The 25,817-nt window shown below is 42.4% G+C and overlaps 3 protein-coding genes across 5 annotated transcripts; all 3 read right to left on the reverse strand.

Annotated features, from left to right (window-relative positions):
- Nucleotides 1–3,896: 3,896 nt before the first annotated feature.
- LOC125727925 (mannose-1-phosphate guanyltransferase alpha-A) lies at nucleotides 3,897–10,788 on the reverse strand. 3 transcript variants are annotated; one of them, XM_049004930.1, is made up of 14 exons: nucleotides 10,719–10,788; nucleotides 10,346–10,478; nucleotides 9,951–10,048; nucleotides 9,532–9,635; nucleotides 7,655–7,847; nucleotides 7,267–7,326; nucleotides 7,017–7,147; nucleotides 6,840–6,854; nucleotides 5,769–5,903; nucleotides 5,531–5,628; nucleotides 5,403–5,449; nucleotides 5,189–5,274; nucleotides 4,582–4,757; nucleotides 3,897–4,476 (listed from the first exon to the last, which is right to left on the reverse strand). In XM_049004930.1, exons 2-13 carry the CDS (start codon nucleotides 10,383–10,385, stop codon nucleotides 4,751–4,753), a joined length of 1,014 nt encoding a protein of 337 aa, XP_048860887.1. In that variant the 5' UTR covers nucleotides 10,386–10,478; nucleotides 10,719–10,788; the 3' UTR covers nucleotides 3,897–4,476; nucleotides 4,582–4,750. The 3 variants fall into 3 exon arrangements, with proteins under 3 accessions (XP_048860887.1, XP_048860886.1, XP_048860888.1); XM_049004929.1 differs by having other exon boundaries at nucleotides 10,346–10,770; XM_049004931.1 differs by lacking the exon at nucleotides 6,840–6,854 and having other exon boundaries at nucleotides 10,346–10,770.
- Nucleotides 10,789–10,904: 116 nt separating this feature from the next.
- Nucleotides 10,905–16,235, reverse strand: LOC125727923 (ciliogenesis associated TTC17 interacting protein). The gene is made up of 10 exons (XM_049004926.1): nucleotides 16,098–16,235; nucleotides 15,727–15,806; nucleotides 15,058–15,243; nucleotides 14,634–14,689; nucleotides 13,094–13,180; nucleotides 12,444–12,611; nucleotides 12,097–12,221; nucleotides 11,606–11,682; nucleotides 11,409–11,497; nucleotides 10,905–11,192 (listed from the first exon to the last, which is right to left on the reverse strand). The coding sequence occupies exons 1-10, from the start codon at nucleotides 16,178–16,180 to the stop codon at nucleotides 10,995–10,997; spliced, it is 1,149 nt and encodes a 382-aa protein (XP_048860883.1). The 5' UTR covers nucleotides 16,181–16,235; the 3' UTR covers nucleotides 10,905–10,994.
- On the reverse strand, nucleotides 16,233–25,013 carry pnkd (PNKD metallo-beta-lactamase domain containing). Its single transcript, XM_049004927.1, has 9 exons — nucleotides 24,838–25,013; nucleotides 24,056–24,171; nucleotides 23,858–23,970; nucleotides 22,981–23,039; nucleotides 21,736–21,828; nucleotides 20,007–20,170; nucleotides 19,564–19,650; nucleotides 19,327–19,442; nucleotides 16,233–17,746 (listed from the first exon to the last, which is right to left on the reverse strand). Exons 1-9 carry the CDS (start codon nucleotides 24,996–24,998, stop codon nucleotides 17,573–17,575), a joined length of 1,083 nt encoding a protein of 360 aa, XP_048860884.1. The 5' UTR covers nucleotides 24,999–25,013; the 3' UTR covers nucleotides 16,233–17,572.
- Between the last annotated feature and the right edge of the window lie 804 nt (nucleotides 25,014–25,817).

Genomic DNA, 25,817 nt, shown 5'->3' on the forward strand with positions numbered 1-25,817 from the left:
AGGAAAACTGAGCTCTGCAATTTGTTTTGTTGTTGATGGTAAAAGTGAAGGCATACTGGTAGGGCTGGGCGATATCATATCGATATTATATCACACATGCAGAGTAATCACCTGGGCTTCAGATGATGGACGAAATATTTGGCGCCATCTTTTCGGTACTATAAGGATGTTTATTTATGCCCACAAATTGGCAAGCAGAGTATTATATGGCTAAAATATTAATGAGGCATTGTATGACGCCCAAAAGTTAGTAATCAGTATAAATTTGTCATTATGTTTAATAAACGTGTCTGACTTTAAACTGCAAAAAGTACCGCCACACCACAGATGTCTTTTTACCTTGTTTATCCACAAGATCTGCTCTTACAAAAGATGTTGTGACTGCTGAGCTGTTCCTGTCTTCATTGCCACTTCCATGCATATCGCACCGAAGTATACAAAACCATAGTATAGCATAACAGTACTATGTCGTGTGCTCTACTGCAGTGCATATCGCACCGAAGTATACCAAACCATAGTATACAAAAACAGTACTATGTCGTGCACTCTACTGCAGTGCATATCGCACCGAAGTATACCAAACCATAGTATACAAAAACAGTACTATGTCGTGCACTCTACTGCAGTGCATATCGCACCGAAGTATACCAAACCATAGTATACCAAAACAGTACTATGTCGTGCGCTCTACTGCAGTGCATATCGCACCGAAGTATACAAAACCATAGTATACCAAAACAGTAGTATGTGATGGGCCCCGCTACAGTGCATATCGCACTGAAGTATACCAAACCACAGTATACCAAAACAGTATTATCATTATCATTAGAATGCTCCACTAACTGAATTTAATAAATATAAAGATACTCCAAGTTTATACAGAATACTAACTTTTTGGTGTCACAAAACGCATCTCATAAATATTTTGCCTGTGCTACTAATCTGCTTACCAAATCGGGGTGTAAATAAGTGTCTGTATGGTACAGAAACGCTGGCATCCAGCCAAATGTTTCGCCTGTCATCTGAAGCCCTGATGATTATTGTGGATACATGATATAATATCGAAATATTTCCCAGCCCCACATACTGGCCAACAACATCCCTCACTCCCTTAAAGCTTGTTTCACAGCAACATCACAAACTTATTCTTCAGAGGGATGCTCTTCTGAAAGTTCCTCCTCATGGTGCTTAACCTACCTTCTCGGTCATGATGTATATGCTTCATAGTACCACAACTGACCCCATAACCGAAGCTTGCCTTTCACGGAACGTTTTCTTGCCAATGGTTTGCCCTTGGCCACTCTTTTAATGCTTTGAAGTTTCACCTCAAAGAATCTGCTCCAAATCACGCATCTATGGCTAATTAGTATTTTTTTATGATAAAAAAAAAAAAATGAAGTACAAGCACGGTCATGACCTCTCAACAATTCCACCGGAAACTGGACCAATTACTTAAATCTCAGGAACTAACTTTAAAGCTGTAAAAACTCCCTGAAATTGCCTTGGTGATTTTGACACAAAGTATAAGCACAAGTTATGATTACTGCCCGGTCTCTGCTTAGCCCACACATATTTCATCTTACATTACAGATAAAATAACCCCACTTTTCATCTGAATCTCAGTATGTAATTTTAAACATCCTGATTTATTCACAGCAGCGTGACTAAGCTCGAAAATAAACTACATTTCCTGCACAAATTCTTTATCGACCGATTTTGACCTAGTTTCTACAAACTTCACAAATGCCGAACAGTTTATGGAGCTACTGAAGGTGTAAGCAAATAAGGAAAGTGCCGTCACAAATGCTGCAGGCCAGTCTTGAGATTATGAATGGCAACTCTAAAGAAAAGCGTGCCCTACATACAGACATTATGTATATAATCCAGCCATCTTCCAACCACTTACCCAGTACAGGGACAGCGCAGGGCAGAGGTAGCCTGGTTCAGTACAGGCCTGACACCACGGGCAATCTGGTGACATCATTTCACCTAAGTGAAACCCTTTCGGCTGCAGACAAACCTGCAGCACTGAAAGGAAATTCAGGTGTAGAGCATGCAATGTCCACACAGGCAGCCAGAGTGGGACCTGAGCCCCCCCACCCCAGAAGGAGGAAGACTACAGTGCCGCCATGCTTCCCATCATTCACTTAATTTTACAATCTATTACTTCATTTTTTGTACAAATTACTTTTACTTTTGATGTGTTAGCATGTTTTTTTTTTTTTTGGGGGGGGGGGGGGGGGTTCAGCAGCCAATTGTAAAAATAAAATGATGTGGGCATGAAACCACTATGGTTAAAAAAAAAAGATTTATTCATAAAAGACAACCCACAATCTGAAAGAAAAAATAATGCATCAACTGGTCAAAATAACTGCTCATCCAGCTGTCATAGGCGACCTTGGCAACAGATTAGAGGGCAGGACACATGGATGTCCCACCCTGTTCTTCATGCATTTGACAGTGAATAAGGTAACACGCTTTAAAACACCTCCACCCCCAGCCAGTTCATACTCACGGTCCCAACGTTCACACATACTGACTCACGGGCTTTGAGGCTTAAGTCCTTGAGGGCTTAGGGCTGTCCCACTGTCAAATTGTCAAGTGCACGAGGGCTCTCAGACATTAGAGCCCTTTATGCACACTTTCCATAAGTCTGCATTTCTGAAGACTGTCTGAAGGGAATTACTCACAGTTTATAGTATTTTGTGACATGAAACACAGGGTTACCAGGGGAAACCCAAAAGCGTAAATGGTAAACAAACCATTTCTTTTAGTTTTTGCTTGATGGTACCGTTTGGACAAATAAGTGTAAATTGATTATTTGACAATTACCTCTCATCCACTCTGTAATGCAAGAGCCTGGAACACGTTCAAATTAGGCAGTTTCTCCCTTAAGTGTCCTGGCCATGAAGAAAGTGCAAATTTTAAAATAAAAAGTCCCAAAGCCACAATAAGGAATGTTTTGCCGTTGTCAAGGTAACGTGGCAATGTGCTGTCCCATTCCTATATATACCATTTCGAGCCCTTGCAACCTCTGGCACTAAATCACTTACTAGGTGACATTCATTAAGTCTGCGAGGGTTCAGAGTTTATACAGGGGACACAGGGATTGGGTCTTAATCTCAAAAGGCGGGGAAAACTGACACATAAACCAGGACTGATAAGACGCAACTGCTTTCCAAGCTCCCATATAATCCTTATTGTGAGTTAGCAGGTCTCCTTCACAAATGGAGAAATTTAAATATGTGCAGGCGTAACACCTAAAGGAAACAGTGAGGACAACATGCATTTAGGTGAAGAGTTACCACTGAGCTAAAACTACACTCATGCTGCCTGCCCTGCTGATTTTGATGCAACCGCACTCAACAACTAATGGTAAATCACCCACCCACTCCAGCTTCCCCCCACTGACTTGTGTAACTTTATACATGAAGTGTTGCCTGGCTGCTCTACCGGCTTGTATGGTTCAGTCTAAGCAGCTGCAGGTTCTCTTGACTGATTGTCAAAAGTTCCTACAGTTTTATCCATCCATCCATCTCCTGTAACCACTTGTCCTATTCAGGATTGCAGGGTTCCAGAGCTTATGGCTGCAAGGCAGGGAACAATCCAGGATGGGGCACCAACCAACCACAGGGCACACTCACGCATCTTTGGACATTTGGTAATTCAAATAACCTCAGCATGTCTTTGGACTGTGGGGGGGGGCGGGGGGGGGGGGGCAGAGTACAGTGAGAAAACCCCATGACGATACAGGGAGGGCATGCAAACTCCACACACGGAGTCATGGCAGAGACTCGAACCCTTATCCCAGAGGTGTGAGGCAACGCTGCTAACCACTGCCCCCCAAAGGGCAAATAACCTGCGTTTCATTGGTGACATTGGACTCAGAAGCCAACAATGGCCAAGAAGCTTTATTCATCAATCTCCAGACACCCACATGAGTTCCTATCCAATTTACAGTGAGACGCTGCTACAAGAGAGGTGTGCTAACTGATTAGCAGACTTAACAGTATCACTGCACACGGCTCATTAGCAGTCAAACAAACCAGTTCATGGTTATGAGCTGACACTTCACACCCAGTCAGGGCATGAACTAGAATCTGCAAAAATCTGGGTATTATGGGCTGACAGCATTAAACCATCACACTACTTCTCTAATCCTTAAAGTCATCTCACATATTACGTAAAATACATTTTTGCTAAAATGAGGTGTATTGGATATTCAATCACACATTGTCATTTAACTCCTTCTTAAAATGCTGAGAGATCAAAAATTACAATGAGAGAAGGTTTTGTTCCCTTCACGTCTATTGCATCAAATGCTTCTTTTGTCAGGGACACAATGAACTTTAGCTTTGATGAGGGCAAAAATAAATTACAATATAATTTGGTTTTTGAAGCTTCTGTTGAGGTCTTTGTGAGGAAGGACAATGGAGTTGAGTATAATCACCTCCGACGGGATATTCACGTTACAGCCTGAAAAAAGAACATTTAAAGAAGGTAGTATGAAGAAAAATTCAGCTTTCATTCACCTAAATCAGCATGTCATCATACAGTTCCAGCTTCCGGAAAATACTTTACCCAGAATGGTTATCGAGGGTGTCAGTTTCCCATCTCTGAAGAGAGTCTCGCTGTCAATTTTGGCATAAGGGTCGTTGGGATTGGGGTCGCTGGGGGTTCCCTCAACCCTCGCCCACCTGCCAATCGTGCTGTCCCATCCCACAATGCTGTTCAGCACGCAGCTGTGGTCCTACGAAGTGGCACGTGAAACATCAGGATGAAACTCTGCTCAGGAAACTCAATGTTCAAAGGATGCCCAACACTTCTGCTTCATTTCCCAGAGATAAAGCAGAAAATAAATCACTACTTCAGAGAATTCATTTGCGTTAAATTTTCGATTTTGACAGAAACTTTTGAGATCCGGGATTAACGGAGACTTAAGTGTCTGAAACCGCAGCAGAGGTGATTTTCTTTCTTGTAATCAATAACAGAGCGAATGGTATTTTTCCAGAAGGAGTCCAAGGCTCTAAGTTTTCTCAGAGAAGCGATCAGGCCATGATCTAGCCGCCAGAATTCTTTAATTTGCTCTGCTGTGCTTTGGAAGAAAAACCGGCTGAACTGGTTCAGGGCCACTAGATGTAAACAATCGGCGCCTAGAAGCCGTAACAGGGTGGAACCTGCCTGCAAGGTAGCCCCATGAAGGATGATGGACTCTCTCACTCGAACTCCTGCTCCTATAGTCACCCCTGTGCCAACGGAGACATTGGGGCCTAACTGCAGAGGGAGGAAAATGAGAATTTCAGCGTATGGAAATTATGTTAGAGCGTAAAAAAAAAAAATTAAACAAATCTGCTTCTCGATCTGCTGTTTGAGATACTTCAACAGAAAAAAAATTTACTTACTACGGCTGTTGGGTCGATCTTAGCAGTTGGGTGAATGTACACATTTCCTACGGAGAGCAAACTACGTGTTAATATACAGGAAAACGATAGTTCATCATGAGAGAGACAAGCGCAAAGTTAACGCTTACCACTAATTTTTGGACTTGCTTCTTCATTCTCCGCCAGCCTCTCTGGATGAGTCTGGTGGTACTGGTTGAGGTACAGCCGACTGGCATAGATGGCAGAGCTGTCCGGAGAGCAGCAGACAGGCAGCTCAGACTCACGGGACGCCAACGTGCCGCCAGCCCAGAGCTCGGCCTTTCCCGTTTGTGCACGATCCGTCTCGCCCTCATTACGCCGTGATCCGCCCCCCCGCTCAGGACTCACCCAGCCGACTTGATCTGACTCCAGAAGCCTGTGGTTTTGTAGACGTACAGCTTGCCTTGGCCAGCCAACGCGGTGAATATGTCCTGTTCCAGCCGGATCACTTCTGCCCGCTGCCAGCCGTTGGTCTGTTCCTCTCTGTGAGAGAAGCACGGCTCTTATACAGCATCACTGCCTGGCTCTACGCAGCCAGCAGGCCCCTTGTTCTCAATAAGCGACACTTCAGTTCAGCTCACTAAGGTGCAGATGCCTGAGGGGTAAAGACAACAGGTCTTTGGGCTCCGCTCCACAGTAACTGCCCTGCCGTCCAGCCAAAGACAGGAAGCTAAAGCAATTCAACCTCAACGAAATGCTCCTCTCTCTTCCATCCCACCCAGTACATGGCGCTGCTACATTGGCCTTTTAATAGTTTGTGTCATCCGGGACAGTGGAGATGATTGAACAGAAATCAGAGAAGGAAAGCGAGACACGAAAGCATGCTGTGGTCAAAATGAAGAGTCTGGCAATGTCAGCAAAATGACAGCGAAATGACCAGAACAGTTCCGGGAAAATCTCAAAGCAAGAAAACCAATAGATGTAGCTGAAATTGTTGACGTTTGTAGGACATCCCCATGGTGACACTAAAGCTGTATGTCGGCAATCGAATAACGCTTCTTAATTTCATTCTGAGGCTTTACATCCCATTTAAGAGGAATGGAACCCAGTGACAGTAGTTATTTACTTATTTTATCGTATGATATTCGACTTGCGATATTTTCAACTTACGATGGGTCTGTCGAAACGTAACCCCATCGTAAGTCGAGGAGCATTTGTATAGGTACTGATTTAGCAGTCAGGCACTGGGAACAACGCTGTTAAAATCCCTTGCCTGTAAGTAAGCAGAAGCTGCCCCTTTCATTGTATTAAAAAACAGATAACAGAATCTTCTTTTTATAAAAACAAAAAGAAACGCTTCAAGGAAAAGCATACTAATTGCACACGGACACGATTTACAGAGTACTAGACAAACAGGGGGGCTAATTAAAGCTTTCTAACCCTCCCCCCATGATGGGATCACCTCACAGGCTGACTTACCCCGCATAGGGATATCTGGGGATGTCAAACAGGGAAGAAAATGATGGCAGGAAGGGGTGGGAGGGACGGGAAGAAAAACAGGGGAGAATGAACAAAACTGAGGGTAAGAAATGGAAAAATCAATGCAGCCGCCCATCAGAGGACCTCAGGGGGAAAGCGGGGTTTCCTCCCACTCACAACAGCATGTCCTGCTGGTTCTTCTGGAAGACGGCCCCGATGTGCTGGAAGATTTCCGGCGTAAACAGATAGATGCCACAGTTGATGATGTCACTCACGAATGTGCTGGGCTTCTCCACATAGTGCATCACCTACGACGCAGGGAACGGCTCCATAAGTACTGACTCATACTTCCTCTGCACCTCACCGGTGCAAACAGACACAGACCCAAAGGCGTCGCATTAGGGACGGGAAGAAGCTATTAAATTACCTCATTCGTTTGCTGATTTTCCACAATACAGCCATAGTTCATGGATTGTTTCCTATTGGCCTAAATGATCAAAAAAATAATAAAAAAAATTTGCCAATTCAGCTTCAGGGTGTTTAATGGTTTTTCACAGGACAGCACATACCAACCCACCCTCCACCACCCTATGTCCAGCAGCGCGTCATGCTGGATATATTCTAAAACCAACACCAAACATTGCCAGTTAACTTTTCTTTATTACTCAGGTTTGTTAAATAATATGGGTAACATAGGTAGACTGCAAGCTGGAGGAGAGCTGAAAGCCACAGTCAGAATTAGCAGACCCCCCCCCCCCAGCGACATTTATAAACCGTAACCCCTTCCCATGCCAGCAGATCAATGATATCCTGACCGTCGTCCCCAGGATGACGAAGCTTGGTGCGTCTCCATGCTCCTTCTGGAAGTCCAACATCTCCAGCAGAGGGAACTCGGAGCAAACATCAGCATTCATGATGAAAAAGGCCTCCGGGCCACCAGACAGGATCTGATCCCTGAAGTGATAGATGCCCCCCCCTGTCCCCAGGGCTGCGTACTCCTGCAGGTACCTGGGAGTCCGGCACTGACGCTCAGTTACGAAAAGTCAACCTTCGTCAACATCAACAGTATTCAGAGTAACAAAGGAAAATAAACAGGACTAATTACGCTCTGAAAAACACTCCGTTACATTCTTATCTATAAGGATCGGATCGCACTTATAGCAGACACCTTCTGCAACAATGTTAGTGATTAAGCAGCAATTAAGACTGAATGACTTCTAGAGCGGTACTACAGGATTATAAGCCTCATGTTCCAACTGAAGGTGCCTTAGTTTTGATTGCGGAGCCCTAATCAGCACTAAACCACGGTAAGTTTTACTTGCTAATAGTACTTTAGCTTGCGAACTACAGCAATAATTACAAAGGACCTAATATTAATAACGAAACATTGGAATGGAGTGAGCATATCTGGTCCCAAAATGGTGAAAATTAGACAATTCATAAAAATGTATAAACATTTTATATAAACATACAGGGTGGGCCAGTAGAAGGTATACACACATTTTATTTCACAAAGTTATTTTTAAAGTAGGTATACAGTTTTTTATTTTACAGTGCTGATTGGGTCACGTTTAGTCTCATAGGTGTTGGAAATGTCCTCCGTGGACTTTGATACATTCCGTAATATTAACAGTCTCCGTCCTTCCCTCATCCCCATACCACTGCCATCCTTGTTCACAGTTTAGTCACTTCACAACTGGACTACTGCAATTCTCTCCCGTTTGGTCTGACCAACAAATCCCTCCATAAGCTTCAATTACTTCAAAATTCCGCTGCTCGTATTATTACTAAAACCCCCTCTATACATCATATCACCCCCATCCTGCAGCAGCTGCACTGGCTCCCGGTACATTTACGCATTAATTTCAAAATCCTCCTCTATACGTTTAAGGCCATCCACAACCTCGCTCCTCCATACCTGTCTGATCTTATTCACATTGCTACTCCCTCTCGTTCCCTCAGGTCTTCCTCCTCTATTCACCTCACCGTCCCTTCTGCCCGCCTTGTCACCATGGGCAGCAGGACATTCTGTTGCTCTGCTCCCCGACTCTGGAACTCCTTACCAAAAGACATTAGAAATATAAACTCCTTTTCTCTTCTTAAATCTAAACGCAAATCCCTTTAAAAGTGCCTACTCTCTGAAACAGTATAAAAAAACTAAAAGAATTCAGTTTTGTAATTAGTTTTTTGTTTAATTCTGATTGTTCTTCGCTCTGTAATTCTGTACTTTGTTCTTGCGTGCCCTGAAAGGCACCTTTAAAATAAAATACATTGTTATTATACATTCCTGCAGCCTGTCCCTGACACACTTTAGCACACAAATCCCAGTTAGCATCAGTGTCCACTAATGCTTGCGAGATTAACTCTTTCAATTCCTCCACTGTGTCGGGCTTCCTCTCAAAAACCTTCTCCTCTACTACACCCCCGACTACACTACATCCAAAGCTGCAGAAAGATCTCAAGGTAGCTAAAGTGTGTCAGTGTCAAGGACAGGCTGCAGGAATGTATCGACATCGACGGAGGACATTTCCAACACTTAAAAGACTAAACATCACCCAATCAGTACTGTAAAATAAAAACTGTATACCTACCTTTGTCCCACTCTGTGTGTGTGTGTGTGTGTGTGTGTGTATAATGTAATATATCATACAAAACTATGTCATTACATATGCATGAGCTTGAAAAATGTCACCTTATGGAGATCTTGAACTCCTGCTGTGCACAAGCCAAGAATCGCGTAAGTTCTTCATTTGGCTGATAGAAGCCGATAAGCAATATCTCTTTCATATTTGGAACCTATAGCAGAAATACAAATTAAGCAAATTAGTTACCTGTGTAGCTCTTCCACATGTACTCACATACTTTGAACGATTTCAAGTTTCACCCCTCAGTCTGTCTACTGATCAAACATGTATGAATCTTTTAACTACTGCGCCCTCTGCTGGTATACTACACACAGACCTCCGCTTCATTTAATCTGAAGCTAGCAACTGCGGCTAATAAACGTAACATATGATTACCGAATGACCAAAAATGAAGCAAAAAAGGCAATAACGAGATAAAAACCCGGACTGTTAACCGCGATGGTCGTGCGGAGGTCCGTAAGCTCACCTTGGCGCAGGCCTCTATGTGATGCTGCAGCATCGGGACCCCGGCAACTGGGAATAAGGGCTTCGGGACCTCGAAAGACAGCGGCCGGAACCGGGTACCTGGCATGACGGACCATAGTCAGCGCTCAGGACGATGTGCTTTCCCATATCCAGCATTACAGTAACAGAGAGAAACTGTTAATAATCTAAATGGAATTAACCAAATTAACGACACGCGTAAAAATTATTAATAATTAGTAGCATCAGAGTTAACCTCGGTCATATAACATAGCCACGTCATCAAAACCCAGCTTCGCAAAGCAGGTCTGTCACGTATTTACTTGCTGTGCGTATGTTCATGGGGCGGATAAAGTGTCCTCTTAATGTTCACGCTGTTTTAACTAGGTGCACTTTTACCTTTTTGTGGCCCTCCGATCAGAATGACAGTTTTCAGCATCTTGTATATTCGCTGTATATTCCTGCGGGCTGTCCGGTCGCGTCTGGCGGTCCGCGGTGGGAGCTGTACCGGCCGGCTTCCCGTGAGTATAAACTGTACAGTAATAAACTGCGAAATCAGGGAATATACGCGGATATCATTCTAAAAACAGCCCAGTGTTGCTTTCGGTGACATTTGTGGAAAAGCCAGAAATCTAAAGCCTGCGAACCCAAATCAGAATTGACAGATATCTACAACGACGTGAATCGGTCAGATAATAAAACCGGTTCATTCAAAGTCTTCCTTGAACACAAGTCAGCATTTCGCTTTAGAATTAGTATAAAAAAAACAAACCACTTTAGCTTCTATCCCGCTTCCTGTCAACTGAACGTGAATCCATCCGGCTCCGGGGGATTATGGGAAACGTAGTTGTTTCTCAGGTCTGAGTAGCTTGCTAATAAATTGTCAACTCACGTGATAGTTATCAGCCATAACTATGTCAATGCTGAAGACAGACATTTTAAATAAATGAAATAAACACCCAAGTACATGTATTTTATTAAAATCTCATGCTGTATGTATTACACATTACATTTCGGCTTGTTTTATGTGGGTAGATTTCCATGGTAGTTATGACTTCACAGAACCGGAGTCGTCGAAGGTGCTTCCTGGGGCCTTCTGAGAGCCAAATGGCGCAAAGTACTCCGCAGCAAACGAGAGAACATCATCCGGTTTGCGGAGCAGTAGGAACTGCAGGAAGTCGGCCAGCAGGGCTTTGAGGTCGGGGTGCTCTCGGACATATGAAGCATGACTGCTTCTCAGTTCTTCCTGTACCACAAACCAAAATGACCCAAGAGAAAGAACCTTTTATTGCAGCATTTTGCACAGATTAGCAGATCCATTCACCTGTTTTCAAAACCACTAACCCAGACAATGGTTTACACGCTGTGTACTAAAACATTAAAAAGCAGAGTAACTCCTAATGCCAATCAATCATTATATCAATGACAATCACATAGCATGTCAAATATTAGACAAGTGCACCTTTCTGTCCAGAAATCTCGAGAACATCTGCATGTCTTCTTCCCACACCAGGGGTTTCTTTTCAAAAATGAGTGTCTCCTCTTTTTTTACTGGGGGTAGAGGGTCAGTGAGGCAACAGCAATATTGTAACTAGCCTTTAATATATCATTTTTCCCTCCAAGTTTAATAACAGCAGATGAGGGACAGTGTACATTTACCTGTTACTTTGTCTGCAGGCTTGTGAAGTAGCTTCATTGTTACTGGTGATCCAACTTGCACTCTGCTTGCAAGATGGCTGCAAAACAAAAAGCTACACAGCTAAATCCAAACACAGGCAACCAAATTACATCTGGCACAGAGATTTCCTGTTGACATTTTAGGTTGCCAGTCAATAAACAGCAGACCTCCTGTCAGCTCTGGGGTTTTGTCAAATGCTTCCAAACAATTTGAGCTCTGTAGCATTCCTTGTGTACTTAAAAGTATCTTAAGGGGGAAAAGTCCTTCTTGAAAGTAGTATGCTACTCACCTCTCCAAAATAATACATCTCGCTGATAAAGCTGTATTCATATATGCAAGCATTATATTCACATTTACTCATTTATGACACTTTTATCCAAAGTGATTTACAGTAGAGGGAAGGGATACAATTTGTGTGTGATCCCTGGGTTACAAAGCTTATGTTTAAGAGACATGTGAGATTCCTGCTTACCCATCTGACAGAAAGTAACAGTGCCACGTAGCAGGGATATCTGTAACAGACTCCATTGTCCTCTGAATGCCAAAGACATCCATGAACTCTGTTCCCAACAACTGCTTCCTCTCGCCTAGTACTTTCTGTTTAAGGCACAAGAATATTAAAATTACCCACAGACTACGTCAGTGGTGTTCATGCAAACAACATAAATCAAATATGATAGACACTAACATGCCAACACGTTTTGAAAAAGGTGAGGAAAAATGTACCTTTTCATACATAGTTGACCTGCAAGTCATCCTCTTTAGGTTTGATTGCCATTCTACACTTAACACTTTTGACAACAAACTTGGAGCACTTACGTAGGTAGAAAGACAGATCTGAGTCTCAGAGTCGAAAGACAAGAACACAATGTTCTCTGGGAAAATCTTCCTTTGAGCTAGAATTCGCAGAATAAGAAGATTTGAGGCCTCTGACACAAATCCCTCCAAAGAGCTCACTGGAAAAGTGAATGACTGGCTCTTCACATCCTGAGAGAGAAATGAAAATGAATGATGTACTAGGATGTCATGTTGGTGAAGTTGCAGTATTACTTTCAAACTCAAAAAGAAAAATCACAAAAAAAAATTACACATCTATAGCAGTATTTCTCATACTGAACCTCAGGGACCCCTGGACAGTGTAAGTTTTTGCTCCCTTCCAAATTTCAGGTAGAAAAGAATGTGAATTTTCTGTCAGGGAGCAAAAATGTGGACTGTCTAGAGGTCCCAGAGTAATGAGCCGAGAAATACTGCTCTGCAGCACATTATGGAACACATCAACAGATGGATCCGTCTAATAGAGCAAAATGAAACACTGAACAAAGTTCAATAAAAATGAATAAGAGAGTGACGTGCAGGTATGTGTTTAATGTGACATTTTTTATCTCAGTCTATTACAACAAATCAACTTTTATTAATTACATTTAACAATTAATTAGGTTAGGAGCACAACAGAGCAGAAATCCGCTAACCTCTCTCTCCGTGACGATTTTATTCACCACCAGCTGATCACCATTTCGCACCATGTGAGACTTCCTGTCCAAACTGTGGTCCTGAAGCTGAAGTTTCCCATTAAATTGTTAATGTCGTTGCAAATTCACACACTGAAGCTGATTTATTAGGATTTTAATGGATGATTAATTTAAATGAAGAATCATGATGTTGGTAATTAAAAAGGCGTCCGAGTCTATTCTTTTTGATAAAAAAAAAAGCTATATGTAGAATATATAATTAAATTGTTATTATTTTGGATCTTTTCCCTATGCAGAAATGCCTTCTTTCCAGGCAACACAGGTCAGCAAACCGTCGGGACTTTTCAGCATTATTGCCCAATTTAAAACACGTTAGAAAAGTAATCAAAAAGTAATCAAATGTGATAAGTTACATTACTTTGATTAACTAATCAATATAGTTACATTACTTATTATTCATTACTCATTTTTAACAGCATAACTAGTAATCTGTAACCTATTACATTTCAAAAGTAACCTTCCCAACACTGTATTTACATAAATTGACTGAAGTCTGCGATGAAATGTGCGTAATGGACAGAATGCACCACTAGATGGTGCTGTGAGGCTGCTTGTATATAGTACAAAGCCTATTGCCGCAATGGGATGTAAAACACCAAATCAAACGCGTATGCAAAACATTTTGCACAATAATGTGAAAGTCTTAGACCATTACAAAAAATATTTTAAGCTATTTATCTGTTCAGTAAATTTCCCCAGAAAAAACAGAATTAGGCAATTCGCAAATGAATGGTAACACATAAAGTAACAAAAATTTGTTCTCCAAGAAATGACAGATTTGTTGGGTGACAAGAACATCACCACGTCATTTCTCAAATCTCTCCAGAGAGGCACCCCAGTCAGTCTATAAATTTGTAAAATTTCACCACCAGGTAAACTTAATTAGTCAAATAACCCCTCACAACATAATTAAAGCAGAATTTTCTTTGGCTGCCTAAATGTACATCAAATAAACAAAGCATTTGGGGTGGGGGGGGGGGCGGGAATTCCACACAAAAAGTTAATTTAAATAAAAATTTTGGAATGTTTGGGACCATGTCCTTACATAGCAGGCTGCCATCTGGTGAGGCAACGACTTAGGCAACGGAAGCACTTGGAGCACATTGAGGGCCGTGAGTGGAGCACAGCCCGGGACAAAGCGAAACTGGGCAGCTGAATTTGCTGGGGGTGGGAGATGGTGACATTCAGCTAGGGAGCCACGTGACCTACGAGCGGCAGTGAGGGTCCTTCACACCTGCAGATTACTAACCACCCATTTACCAGATGCTTATCCTAGACAGGACCACAGGAAATGCCTGGACCACAAAAGAGGCAGTAGTCAAACTTTATATAAACACACATAAATAAAATCTATATAATCATGGACCATAAGACATTAAGAAGCAGGTTTACTGAAGTTCAATGGAATTCCCCTCGAAAACCACCACAGACAGATGCTACCTATTACTAAGCACATCTATGAATAATAATCAGGAAATACCTGAACATACTCGTGGTGGGTCTGTTCTAACGTCTCAAGTGTCTTTGAAATGTAAGCTGTTGGTAAATAATAAACAGATAAAATAAAGCAACACATCCATCCATCCATCCGTCCTCCAAACACGCATGTAGTGCAGTTGGTGGAGAATACAGTCAGTGCCAGGAACAGCAAGGTACCAGGCCAGGATTTAGGGACACCAACTCTCCTAATTTCATGTCTTTGGACTGAGGGAGAAACTGGATTCCCTCACAACATGGGGGGACATTTAAACTGCGCACACACACACAGGCACCAGGAAACCCACTAAGCCCACTACCCACTGTGCCACTAAAAGACTAAAATAATTGGAAGTGATTTTATTGGCTAGAGGAGGAAACCATTACTCCACTGTACCTTGTCTTTTACCAGGCAGTGTCATACCTACCCATGATAGATGTTCCACATGGTATATCATCAATTGAGCCATGGCTGTTAGCATGCAGAAGATAGCACTGTTCGTTGTTATAAACTGCATTTTGTACAGTTATGGTGAACTCTCCCAATTCCCGTCCAGTATCTGACACTGTAATCAAGGAGTCTGCAAACAGACATCGATCGAGTTCCCTTGCCTCTGTAAGGGGAAAAAAAAACCATATTTGTATATCAATATTGGGTCCATGGGTCATCCCAGTCATCCCATTTTAATTCAACCAATGACCTTTGCAAGTCACAAAAAGTTCCACGGTGCTTTTATCCCAAAGTCCTGGTCATAATCATAAGTTCATGAAGTTTTTCATGCGTTTATATCGTGCTGCTGAGTCACCTTGTAATATGGCATTACCCCCAAAACTAAGACATATAAATGCGACACATATTGATGTAGTGAATAATAGGAATACTAATGTAAATTGTTTGTTATTCTGTTGATGTGTCAACAGCAGGCGATGACCACATCACGTGACCAATCAAGGTGGTTCAAAACATTCCGCGGAGATCTAACATAGAAGCGATTAGTAACTGCGCTTCACTCTGAGTGCCATTGCAGACTTGCGGGGTTGTACCTCTATTTAGATCACTTTTTCGTCCCGATACGCCACACGTGTAGGATACGTACCAATACTGGACAAAAAATCTTTAGCTTCTTTGGAGGGTGCGAGCTTCGCGTCATCCTCCCGAGTTTCTTCTTCCATTGCACTAATGGATTCAGCACAGTACGTAGCCAGAACGAAAAGTTACAGAAAAAAAATAAGATGTTGCTGGTCTGCCCGGCAAGTGTAGCTTAAAGACTTCATCCAAGTTTTGCACATTGTGGAAGCTAAGATTAGAACGGCTATTTCGAAGACCACAAGCCCCCTGCAAGCGCAGCCCTTTATATAACTAGTAACGTAAAATGTAGTCTTACATTAGGTAACTAAACACTTGAAGTGAGTGGTACCAAAGGCTTAATGACGGTGAAGCCGTATTACGCAATACCACTAATCTCACCTTACTGGATCCAAGGTCTTTGGGGCACCGTGAATGTTTCTGTCCCTCAAACTGTTCCGGTTTCCATGCCGACGACGCTTCATCCAAGTACCGTAAAACTACAATATAAGCGCACTCAGAACACCCAGACACGAAAACCATCCTCACAAACGGTTTATTGTTAATCATCAAAAGTCAAATTTTTAAAACATACTCAACAGTCTTATGCAAACACTGTACATAATAAAACCACACTCTGTGCTTTGTGTCACTGCAAAGGACTTATTTAACGGAATGGCACCATTAGAGGTGCAAAGTTCAGGTCTAGAAACTAAATAAAAGTAAATCCAAGATTATATTTTAACCAATCAGCCGAGTACTCTGTGACTGTGACTCATCATATTCAACTGGCTGGTTGAATTGAATAAAATCTTGGTCTGGATTTGTATTTTCTGGATCTGAACTTTCCACCTCTGGTCACCATTTCATTTGGGGGTGGCCAGCATGTATGCGGGTTTTTGGGGTAACCTTTAGGTCAGCTGTTCAAACCCAGGTGTGAGGACTCTTCAGCCAATCACACCTCTAATCGGCAATCCAATTAGGCTGGGCCTTTGCGAATAAGACTGGCCACCACCCGTTTTATTCATACCTTTATGCACAAGGAGGAAAAAACAAGCTCAGTCAAACATCTTAATGAAATCATATGTGATTCATTATATCTCACGTGACTCCTGTACATATCTGTACACCAGTGCATCAAAATTGAGTGAATTAGTGCAGTAAGCAAAATAATTTAGTTCCCTTTAAATATCAGCTCACAAAGAACTGATCGTACATGAGGAACACGTGAAAAATGCATGTAGTATCCGGTCATCAACATACAAGTCTGTAGCTTCTATGGCAACACAGAATTCCATTTCATGTCAGGCAAATACTTGGTGCGTTTCCACGATCAACGGAATTAATTTATTTCCACTTTTGTAAAAAGAACCCATTTGATTAAAAAAAAAAAAAAAATCGCTTTAAAAACAGGCAGCCATAGCAAACGAAGTTATCTGTGCTTTGAGGTTAGACAACCGGTTCTTAGAAATGCTCAAGATCTAAGTTCAACAAATCACCCTAGTCAATCTCTCAGCGGGTTCAAAAGCTTCTACAAAGGAATCATTCATAGCTTTCGTTTAGACAGCTAATTATCACTCATATGTATAAAGTGAGATTGTCATCCATGGTTATGATTTAAACAATAATACATGTTACGACTAGTGTATCTGTCATTTGCTCACTCTGAAGTCAAATGTTATTTCATAAACGCAAACTCAAACGGACTCAGTCCACTATAAATCCAAAATAAGAGCAGAAGTGTCAAAGACACCTCATTTCATGGCAAGACACCAAAATCATTTGGCATGTGAAGACTGGGTAGTGCTGTAATCCACCATCCTTTTTTCAAGCAGCATCTCATCCTGGATTCCAGGCATCCAGGTGCACTCAAGCACCTATCTCCCCTTGTAGATGTCCTTACGCCTGCGTAACTCCTCCAGGACGCGAGCCCTGAAGTGGGCCCAGTCCTCGTCCGGCTCCTGCTGGAGACCCAGAGATCGGTGCAGTTCTGGAGAATGGCTCCGCAGAAACGGATTGTACTCCTTCTCCTCCTGGATGGTGGATGGACTCTGGAACCAGAGGCAGGACTAGCAGTAAGTCCTGGCAGTAGGAGTGCTAATGCTGCACCACTAAGCACACAAACTGGTTTGGCAGTCAAGTAAATAAAAGGGCCGAAAATTGCAAGAACTTTATTCTTAGGAAATGATCAATAATTAAACAAATAAGTAAAATAACTTAGTACAGGAAGGCTTTTATGTTAGATCTGAAAATAAACTTGTAGACACATTTTTGCAGAATTAATACTGTTCCATTCAGTTTTGATGGCTTCAAACAGTTAGTAAATGGAGGAAAAATATTTCCCAACTGGGTCTTATTTAACATCAGACTGAATGTTCTCTACTGGGTCTAAATCTCAATGCTGACCAGGGTGAAACAGACTGATGAACTTCTTATACCACTCATGGCGTGATTCTCATGTCACTTTTAGTGGTGCTTGCAGTGTAGATCGGAACGCCGTCTTATTGTGAAGAACTTCTGACCATTACTCTTTGGAAAACAACTTCTCTGTTGTGATACAAGCCGTTCTGCAATATTTTCCTGCACTTGATTTTTCACACTAAAGCAGCTCACCAGCCCCAGCGGCTGAAAAGGCTGCCCACGTCGCAATACCCTCTTCCTTCACATTTAACCGTAGTTGATATGCATTCAACTCAAGACATAGTACTAAGAAGACAACCTTTGGTTTGTCAATCGAGAAAGTCTCTTGTTATCAGAGCTCTTGAACTCCTTGATGTTGTTTGGCGTTTCTCACAGTTTTTTTGCTCGCCCCTGCTTTGCGGTAGCTCTGGACATTCCAGGTCCTTTACTTCTAACATTACCTGTCGTTTTAAAATGTTGACCCGTTCTCTTAACAGTGGAAATAGTGATTTTCTCTGCCTTTAAGGCTGTGTAAATATTACTTTAGTGTACAAGAACAGTGACCTTCTTAGTTTGCAGATTTTTTTCAAAACTACTGCACACTATAAGAAATGGAGGTAGAAAGGCCCTCAAGAAGGTATAGAAGGTGGTCATGGGTACATTTTAAGCCGAGTACACATGGGTTTCCGGCCCATGTTTCTGGCCCCAGAGTATATACTGCTTATCTAGGTGCCACTAATGGATTCAATATGTCACTTTGTAAAACCATCTACCCCAGCTGTGCAAAGACAGACTTCTTGTACACTGGCCAGTGATTCAATTCTGCATCAATGCACTGAACAACTCCAATTTCTACCCCTAACATTAATTTTATTCCAGCCAAGTACATAGCAAAATTATCTTCCAGAAATCGGTTCCCCCTCCCTTATGAAATACATTAAATAAGACTAATTTTCCTGTCCCAGCACAAAGTATGGTACGTGCACGCAAATTTCAACACTGTAGAGATTACTTCTGAATAATTAAACACTTAAAGACCAGCTGTTACACTCTTTCTTTGGTTCTCACATACTGTGCCAAGGAAGCAGCAGATGGCTTGAGAAAACTTCCTGGCACAAGAAGTCCAGCAAATATCCAATCAGCCTCTTCCACAGGTCATAGAAAGCCTGAAATGCATTTAGGGATTCATTCTGCCACCGTGTGCGGTTCGGTCTTCATATTACACTCTTACCGTACATAACTTCTGACGCCTCTGTTGTTGGACCCACTCAAACTTGTTTTCCCTGGCAGAGTTGTGTGGTTCCACCTCTGCAGCAAACATCAGGTTGTCTTCTGCATATTCATGACCTGTACGATACAGATTTAACGCAGGAGAATGGGCCTCACGCAGTTTTTGATAATTAAATGTGACAAAAGGGGGGGGTGGGCTAACTGTAGGGTCGGGGGGGAGGTCGCAACCCTCCATTACCAGGCCATAAAAGGGTGTCTTCACTGAGAGCGCCCACGATATCCAGCGATGACAGCATCGTGGATGCACTGCCCTCAAACATTCTCCCTAAAATGAAAACAAACAGAAAAAAAATGGTAATAAATACTGCAGCTTCTCACCTCCAGATCCCACCCCACTGCGCGCGTGTGCAGTTCATGTTCTCTCCTCACTGCACAGATTTCCTCTGGGTTCCCCACTTCCCACTGCAGCTAGCTTAAGTTGCCCGTAGTGTGAGATGGTTCCCTCGTCTTGCACCCGACATTCGTGGGACAGGCCGCAATGCCTGCATCGTGACCTGCACAGAAAACGCGGCTAGAAGACGAATAATACCCTGTATCTATGCTGCGGACGCTGGGCTGCCTTATGAGCAGAGCACAACAAAAGGGGTAGCAGTAGCACCAGCCGCACCCCTAAGAACTCACCGCACCCTGACAGGAACAGCAGGTCACCCGAGAATAGACTGCAGGGTCCACCGAACGCTTGGCCATCCAGGAGGTAGATCATGTGACCCACAGTGTGCCCAGGAGTGAAGAGGGCCTGGAAGCTCAGGCGTCCCACCTCGATGAAGTCTTTGTCCGAGAGAGGGCTGGAATCCCAACACAAAGCAGGAGTAACCGGGGGCAGGAACACAAGCCAAGCCTGCATACTTAACATGACACCAGGGACATATTCTCCCCGGTGATTATTTAGGAAAAACATTTACCTCCCACCCGTCCCAAAAAGACCAACAAAAGCCTTTACAGCTGCACAGGAATGAGCCCACAAAGACTCAAGAAATGTCGCTTCGTGGCTCAAAAACAAAACGAAAAGGTGCAGAGGATCTCCAGCGTTGTACACAAACCCCATGGCAGAGAGCAACTTTAGAGCAACACGAGGAAAAAGAGGCTTTCCTGCAATAAACCGCTAAGGCACGGAAAAGCGTCAGCGGATGCCGGAGCAAACAGCCAGCAAGTCTAACATCCACTAACCACGCCTCTGGAGAAACTGGCTCTCTTGGTAAATAGGTTACAAAAAAAAAAAAAACATCTTTTTTGTTTATTGTATATTCAAAACAAAAAGAAAGCCATTTTGTAATAGAGGCATAATTATTATTAGAAATAAACAGCATTTAAAAATGTGGAAAAAAGGTAGTGTTTCAATTATGGCCACCATCAGAAATTATGAACAAATTACAAGTACACACCTTATATAACATTTTACAGAGGGCTGAGTATTTTGGAAATATGGAAATATCCAAAGAAAACCTGCAAATACAGCACAATATTGCTACTAGTATAAATTTTTCTGGATTATACGTAACAGTAAGTTTGTTAAACAGTGATGTATTTTCATAGTGCTCTTCATTCCATTGCCACCTGTACTGGGGGTTGATGCTTGATTTAATTTGTTTACATTCTTTAAAATATCAAGGAGTTTTAGATTTAGAATTATCACTTAGCGAAATTTACAGCTGACTGTTCATTCGCACACAAGATAACAGCAATTTCTTACCTGCTCTGGAATCACTGAAAAGTCAGGAAAAGAAATGCACTAAAAGCAGCATCCCTTCATTAATGCCCCTTAATCCCCTTAGACGCCGTCTAATTCCATAAAACACATTCTCGTTAGGAGTGAATGAGGAAAAAACACTGGAGAAAGCTTATCAAGCCAACAATTAGCTCAGAGACCAGCTGGCCTTCCAACAGCAGCACAAATGCAGAGAACATGGTCATAAAAACGTGTGAAATTCTGGTTTAGAAACTCAGACAAATGCGTTCTCAGCAGCCATAGAATCATCCAGGCTTATTCATTTTCTGCTTCACTTCTCCGATTTCAACAGCAGAGCTATAAGGAAACCTTTTATAACATAAAAGAACCTTTGGACTATGAAGCTTGTTACAGGTTTGTTAAAAATAGAATTTGAGTTGGTACAAAAGACTCCACATCCTGCCTAGGATGTTCTGCTGCCCTGCGCCCTGTCCTTCCTGGGACAGCCTCCATGCTGACTATGAGCCCGTACTCAGGGACCCCCAGCTGGTCCATGTATTTGCTCCCTCCCATCTCCCTACTGGGCACAATTGTGAACTGGAAGGGATCAAAAATGCGGACCGGCGGACAAGAGGTCAGGAAAGTGTCTGCGTCTCGATGGCCACATGGCAGAGCGCCGCTTACTGTGTCAGGCCTGGAATGTTGTCCACGGGGTTGCCATACACCCTGCAGGGGCTGTGGAGTTTTTTCAGGGCCTTGTTGCCGCCAATGTGGTCCCTGCAGGAAGCGAATAGAAATGGAATCTCAAATTAATAACATTAATAATTATTTTGAAGCATTTTAAAACATAAGTACACAACACCACTATGTTCAGTCAATGCAAATTAAACAAAAAATACTAATCTGAATTGAACTTTTATTTAAAGAAAAGGAAAATTAATCTGAATGCACAGAAAATGTGACGTGAAAGCTAATTATTCCCGAAAATGACCTGTACTGCTTATTACTCTGCTTCAGGCACGAGCAAACATGCAAATCTCAAACGTTCACCTTCACAACGGGCAAGAGCGAGAACATGCAAAACTCCACACGCAGAACTGGGCTGGGAAACTAACCCTTGCAATCGCGATAACCACACCTTTATATCTCAATTCTCATCAAAAATAAAATTAGTAAAAATCAGAGGAATACATTTATGGGAATTTCTCAGCCAAATATCTGCTCTAGACATTGGCAAAGATCACAGGCTGATTCTTTCACTTCCGGACTGGATATGCTCAGCAGGAAACCCAGAATAAGCTTACGATCCTTACAGGCGTGACAGGGCCACAAAAGAGGCTGTCTGAAGGAAACAATGCTTCAATCAGATACATCCTTGGAATCTCCAGGCCTGTGTAACTCCCCACAATCTGAACTATTGTTGCCTTTGGACTAGCTGAATTAATATATATGTATAATAGAGGGTGCAAGGAGGGAAAAAACTATGCAAAATAAACATTTTTAATATCATTATCCAAGTTTAAAATACCGAAAAAGCCAAATGCAAACTCAGCTACCAGTAATAGCTGAAGGTACAGAGGAGAGGTCGGGGGGAAAAAAATCAAGCAGAACTAGTATCTTGCATCGCTGAATTCTGCATCGAGGAGGGAATTGCAAAACCACCAGGAATCAATTTAACTGACAGCGCCGTAGTTCAATTAGTTATAAAATCTAAATTTTAAAACAACAAGATCTAGCATTTTATACAAATAACATTACATTGAATTATGTCAAATCTGGTTACATTTTATCATTCACAGGATTTAGTAGAACGTCCCCGAGATTTGTGAAGTTTCTTATCCCATGTGATCAGATAGGAAACCTGCAAATTATTTTAAAAGCACAATTATTAGTTATTAAGAAGCACAATTATCAGTAATTTCTCCTCACCAGTGTTTGTGTGTACACAGGATTGCTTCTAAAGTCACCCCTTCACTTTCAAGGCATGCCTACAAGGGGAAAAGGTATCACAATGCACTGAGCATTTCAAAGAAGTGACTAACTTGAAAACAACAACAACTCTGTGATTTTTAAAAGAAGGAATAGAAACCAACACAGACCTGAGGAGATTCATCTAAACAAAAAAGTGATTTTTGTGGAACTATCCTGGACCAAACCATGAAATTAACAGAAAAACCCGCAGTGTTGACTGGGGCAGCTGGTGGCCCCAAATTGAGCTCAGCACAGTACTCAGATTGTTCAGCCTGGTACGCAGGCCAGGCTGACACCAGAGCTCCACAGCACAACCAATGGTCAGGCTGCACTGCAACAGAAGTATCGCTGGAAAGATGACCCTGAGAGCCAGCGTCATACAATGAAGAAAAAATAACTATAATCTCATTCAGTTTTGCAAACCCATCAGTCGTACTAGATACGAGGGAATTAGGGGCAATGCTGGCTTGATGGTTAGGGAGGCGCAGTAGTAATTGAAATATTTCAAGTTTGAATCCCCGACCAGCAAGGCACCGCTAAGGTACTGCCCCCAAGCACTGCTCGCCGGGCATCACGAAAATCGCATATGGGTTAAATGCAGAGGACACATTTCGTTGTTGCACACTGTGTGCTGTGGTGTGTTAATCACCCCTGATCACTAAATGCTAAAATTCTAAAGAAAGCATGCAAAATTCCAGGAAGCAAAAATGCTTATCGAAGCTTTTGGAACCTAGTTTGTAATCAAAGCCACAAGCACGTAATGGTTTATTTTAAACTAATATTAATCTGTATGCAGAAATGTATACACTTATATAAGAAATTTAAGCTCACATACCTGTATGGTTTGTGGGTCGGCTGGATCCACGACAACAGCAAGGTTTGCTTCCCTGTCAATGACCAAGTAGCTGTAGTTGTCCGTAAGAACGGGAATCGGCATTATTTTAATACCTGACGACAGATCAAACATGTGTTATCCGTATGTAATAAACTTCAGTGATAATTGCTCTCCCTCAAGCAGCCACTAAACACAAACCATTGATTTCCACTGGGTGCGCGCTGGAGTGACCGGCTGGGAAGCGCTCGTGCGCTTTGCGGACCTGGCGCTTGTAGAACATGTACCCCAGCTTGGTCCTGGTGTAAAGCGTGTACCTAAAATGACAGTATGGGCAAGGAAATCGACACATTCATAGATGCAGAGGAAATCTGTAAAATTACGCAGAAACTTCATCCAATACACTTTTGTCCCTTGAACAAATATGTTTTAAAACGCTGTTTCATGCCGACTGCCTCGAAATCATAACCGACGAGTGATGTAATCAGTCATATAGTGCAGGTTATTTTAAAATGTCGGGTTTAGTAACTCCGTCGATGTTTATCAGCCTTTCGCAGCCATTATTTTGCTTGTGGGAGATCCGACTATCTGACAGTGTAGCAGCATGTGCAAGTAAATCTTTATAGTTTTATACAAGGAGCAGAGGTTTGTATATATTAGCTTCAAATCTTTCAAATACAGTCCAGCAGCAGTGAAAACATACAGCCAAATGTAATAGCAGTGCTGGATGCTACTTCAAAACTCCGTCTTACGAGCTTACGAACTAATACTGTCACATCGTTTTTGAAACATCCATTTTCGAAAACAGTAATTGCAATGAAAGCGAAACAAACGCAAAACAAGGTAGGCTTCTGGTTTCGTACAATTATCGCACTATACAGAAATCCAGCGAGTTTAGCTGACAAAGCTTAAGCGCTCCAAGCAATCGATGGAAATGAATGGGGATGAAGGGTCAGTAGCGACTCGGAAACGCTCAGCCTTACGCGATCCGAAAGAGCGGCTTCTCCGTCCGGGCCATAAGCTTCGCGAAAAGCCTCCTGCTCGGAAACGGCCTCCCCGTTACCCTGCAGCGAAAGTACCAGCAGAGGAGTCCGCACAGCGACACGACACCAAGGAAGAAGACGGAGCAGCCAGGAAGCGCCATGGCTGTGGGCGCGACTTAAATTACGTCACCACATGTCATTATCGTCATAGGCGGTGCCTAGAGGAAAGCAGCACACTAAACTGTAATAAATGACCATTATGTAGAATTAAAAATATGCAAGCAATCTCTCAGGTCTGGTCCCGATATTTCAGGAGTCCCGGTCACACCTTTCCTGCAAAAGGGCCTACAGAAAAAGACCAACAGAAGATGCCATAGCTAGTCTTGAACAAAAATCCCTAATCACCATCGTGCATGCGTGTACAATCCATTTTAAAGTTATACTTATTTAGAATTACTTATTTAATGGGTTGCCCTGTTGTGTATATATATATATATATAGAGAGAGCCAGATTTAGGTTTATAAAGGAATAATACAAATTTCCGGTAAGATTTCGTGCGTGAGAGTCTGAAAGTGTGAGTGTCGCGCCAGCGTTATAATTGGCAAACCTCTATAAACCCTACATATTTATTGGAATTAATGAACCACAGAAACCGTATCCATATAATTAGAATGACCCGATTTCAGGCCATGCGTCACGCTATCCAGATAAATAAATGAAATATAATATATGTCAATACGTCCCGGTTTGGACACGCTGCCCATCTACGAAAGTTTAATATGCAGAAAAGGTAGCTTAACCGACACACACATCAAACCACTAGACACACAAGAGAGGTAACACTCTACTAACACCTAGACAGTAGAAATTCCTGTGATCGGCATCCAAAGTTGTAACTTCATCCATTTTATATTAATTGTACGATATAAGTATAGACAAGGTGGAATCAGTAAATATTTGGTGCAAATGACTCTAGTCG

This window comes from Brienomyrus brachyistius, unplaced genomic scaffold, assembly GCF_023856365.1.
Source record: "Brienomyrus brachyistius isolate T26 unplaced genomic scaffold, BBRACH_0.4 scaffold133, whole genome shotgun sequence".
Lineage (NCBI taxonomy): Eukaryota > Metazoa > Chordata > Actinopteri > Osteoglossiformes > Mormyridae > Brienomyrus > Brienomyrus brachyistius.

Bases quoted from the DNA above. Each gene is read 5' to 3' on its own strand.
- LOC125727925 (XM_049004930.1), bottom strand. From the start codon at position 10,385: ATGCTGAAAACTGTCATTCTGATCGGAGGGCCACAAAAAG. The intron at 7,848-9,531 runs GTGACATTTTTC...CCGGACTCCCAG, and splicing joins GAGTTCAAGATCTCCATAAG to GTACCTGCAGGAGTACGCAG. The intron at 5,275-5,402 runs GTAAGTAAATTT...CTCCCTCTGCAG, and splicing joins AGATCGACCCAACAGCCGTA to TTAGGCCCCAATGTCTCCGT.
- LOC125727923 (XM_049004926.1), bottom strand. From the start codon at position 16,180: ATGAAGCGTCGTCGGCATGGAAACCGGAACAGTTTGAGGGACAGAAAC. The intron at 14,690-15,057 runs GTAGGTATGACA...ATTTACCAACAG, and splicing joins ATGTGGAACATCTATCATGG to CTTACATTTCAAAGACACTT. The intron at 13,181-14,633 runs GTATTTCCTGAT...GGGAAACTTCAG, and splicing joins CCCACCACGAGTATGTTCAG to CTTCAGGACCACAGTTTGGA.
- pnkd (XM_049004927.1), bottom strand. From the start codon at position 24,998: ATGGCGCTTCCTGGCTGCTCCGTCTTCTTCCTTGGTGTCGTGTCGCTG. The intron at 21,829-22,980 runs GTGAGGAGAAAT...CGCTTCCTGCAG, and splicing joins CTGTGTACACACAAACACTG to GGACCACATTGGCGGCAACA. The intron at 19,443-19,563 runs GTAATGGAGGGT...TGTATCGTACAG, and splicing joins AGACACCCTTTTATGGCCTG to GTCATGAATATGCAGAAGAC.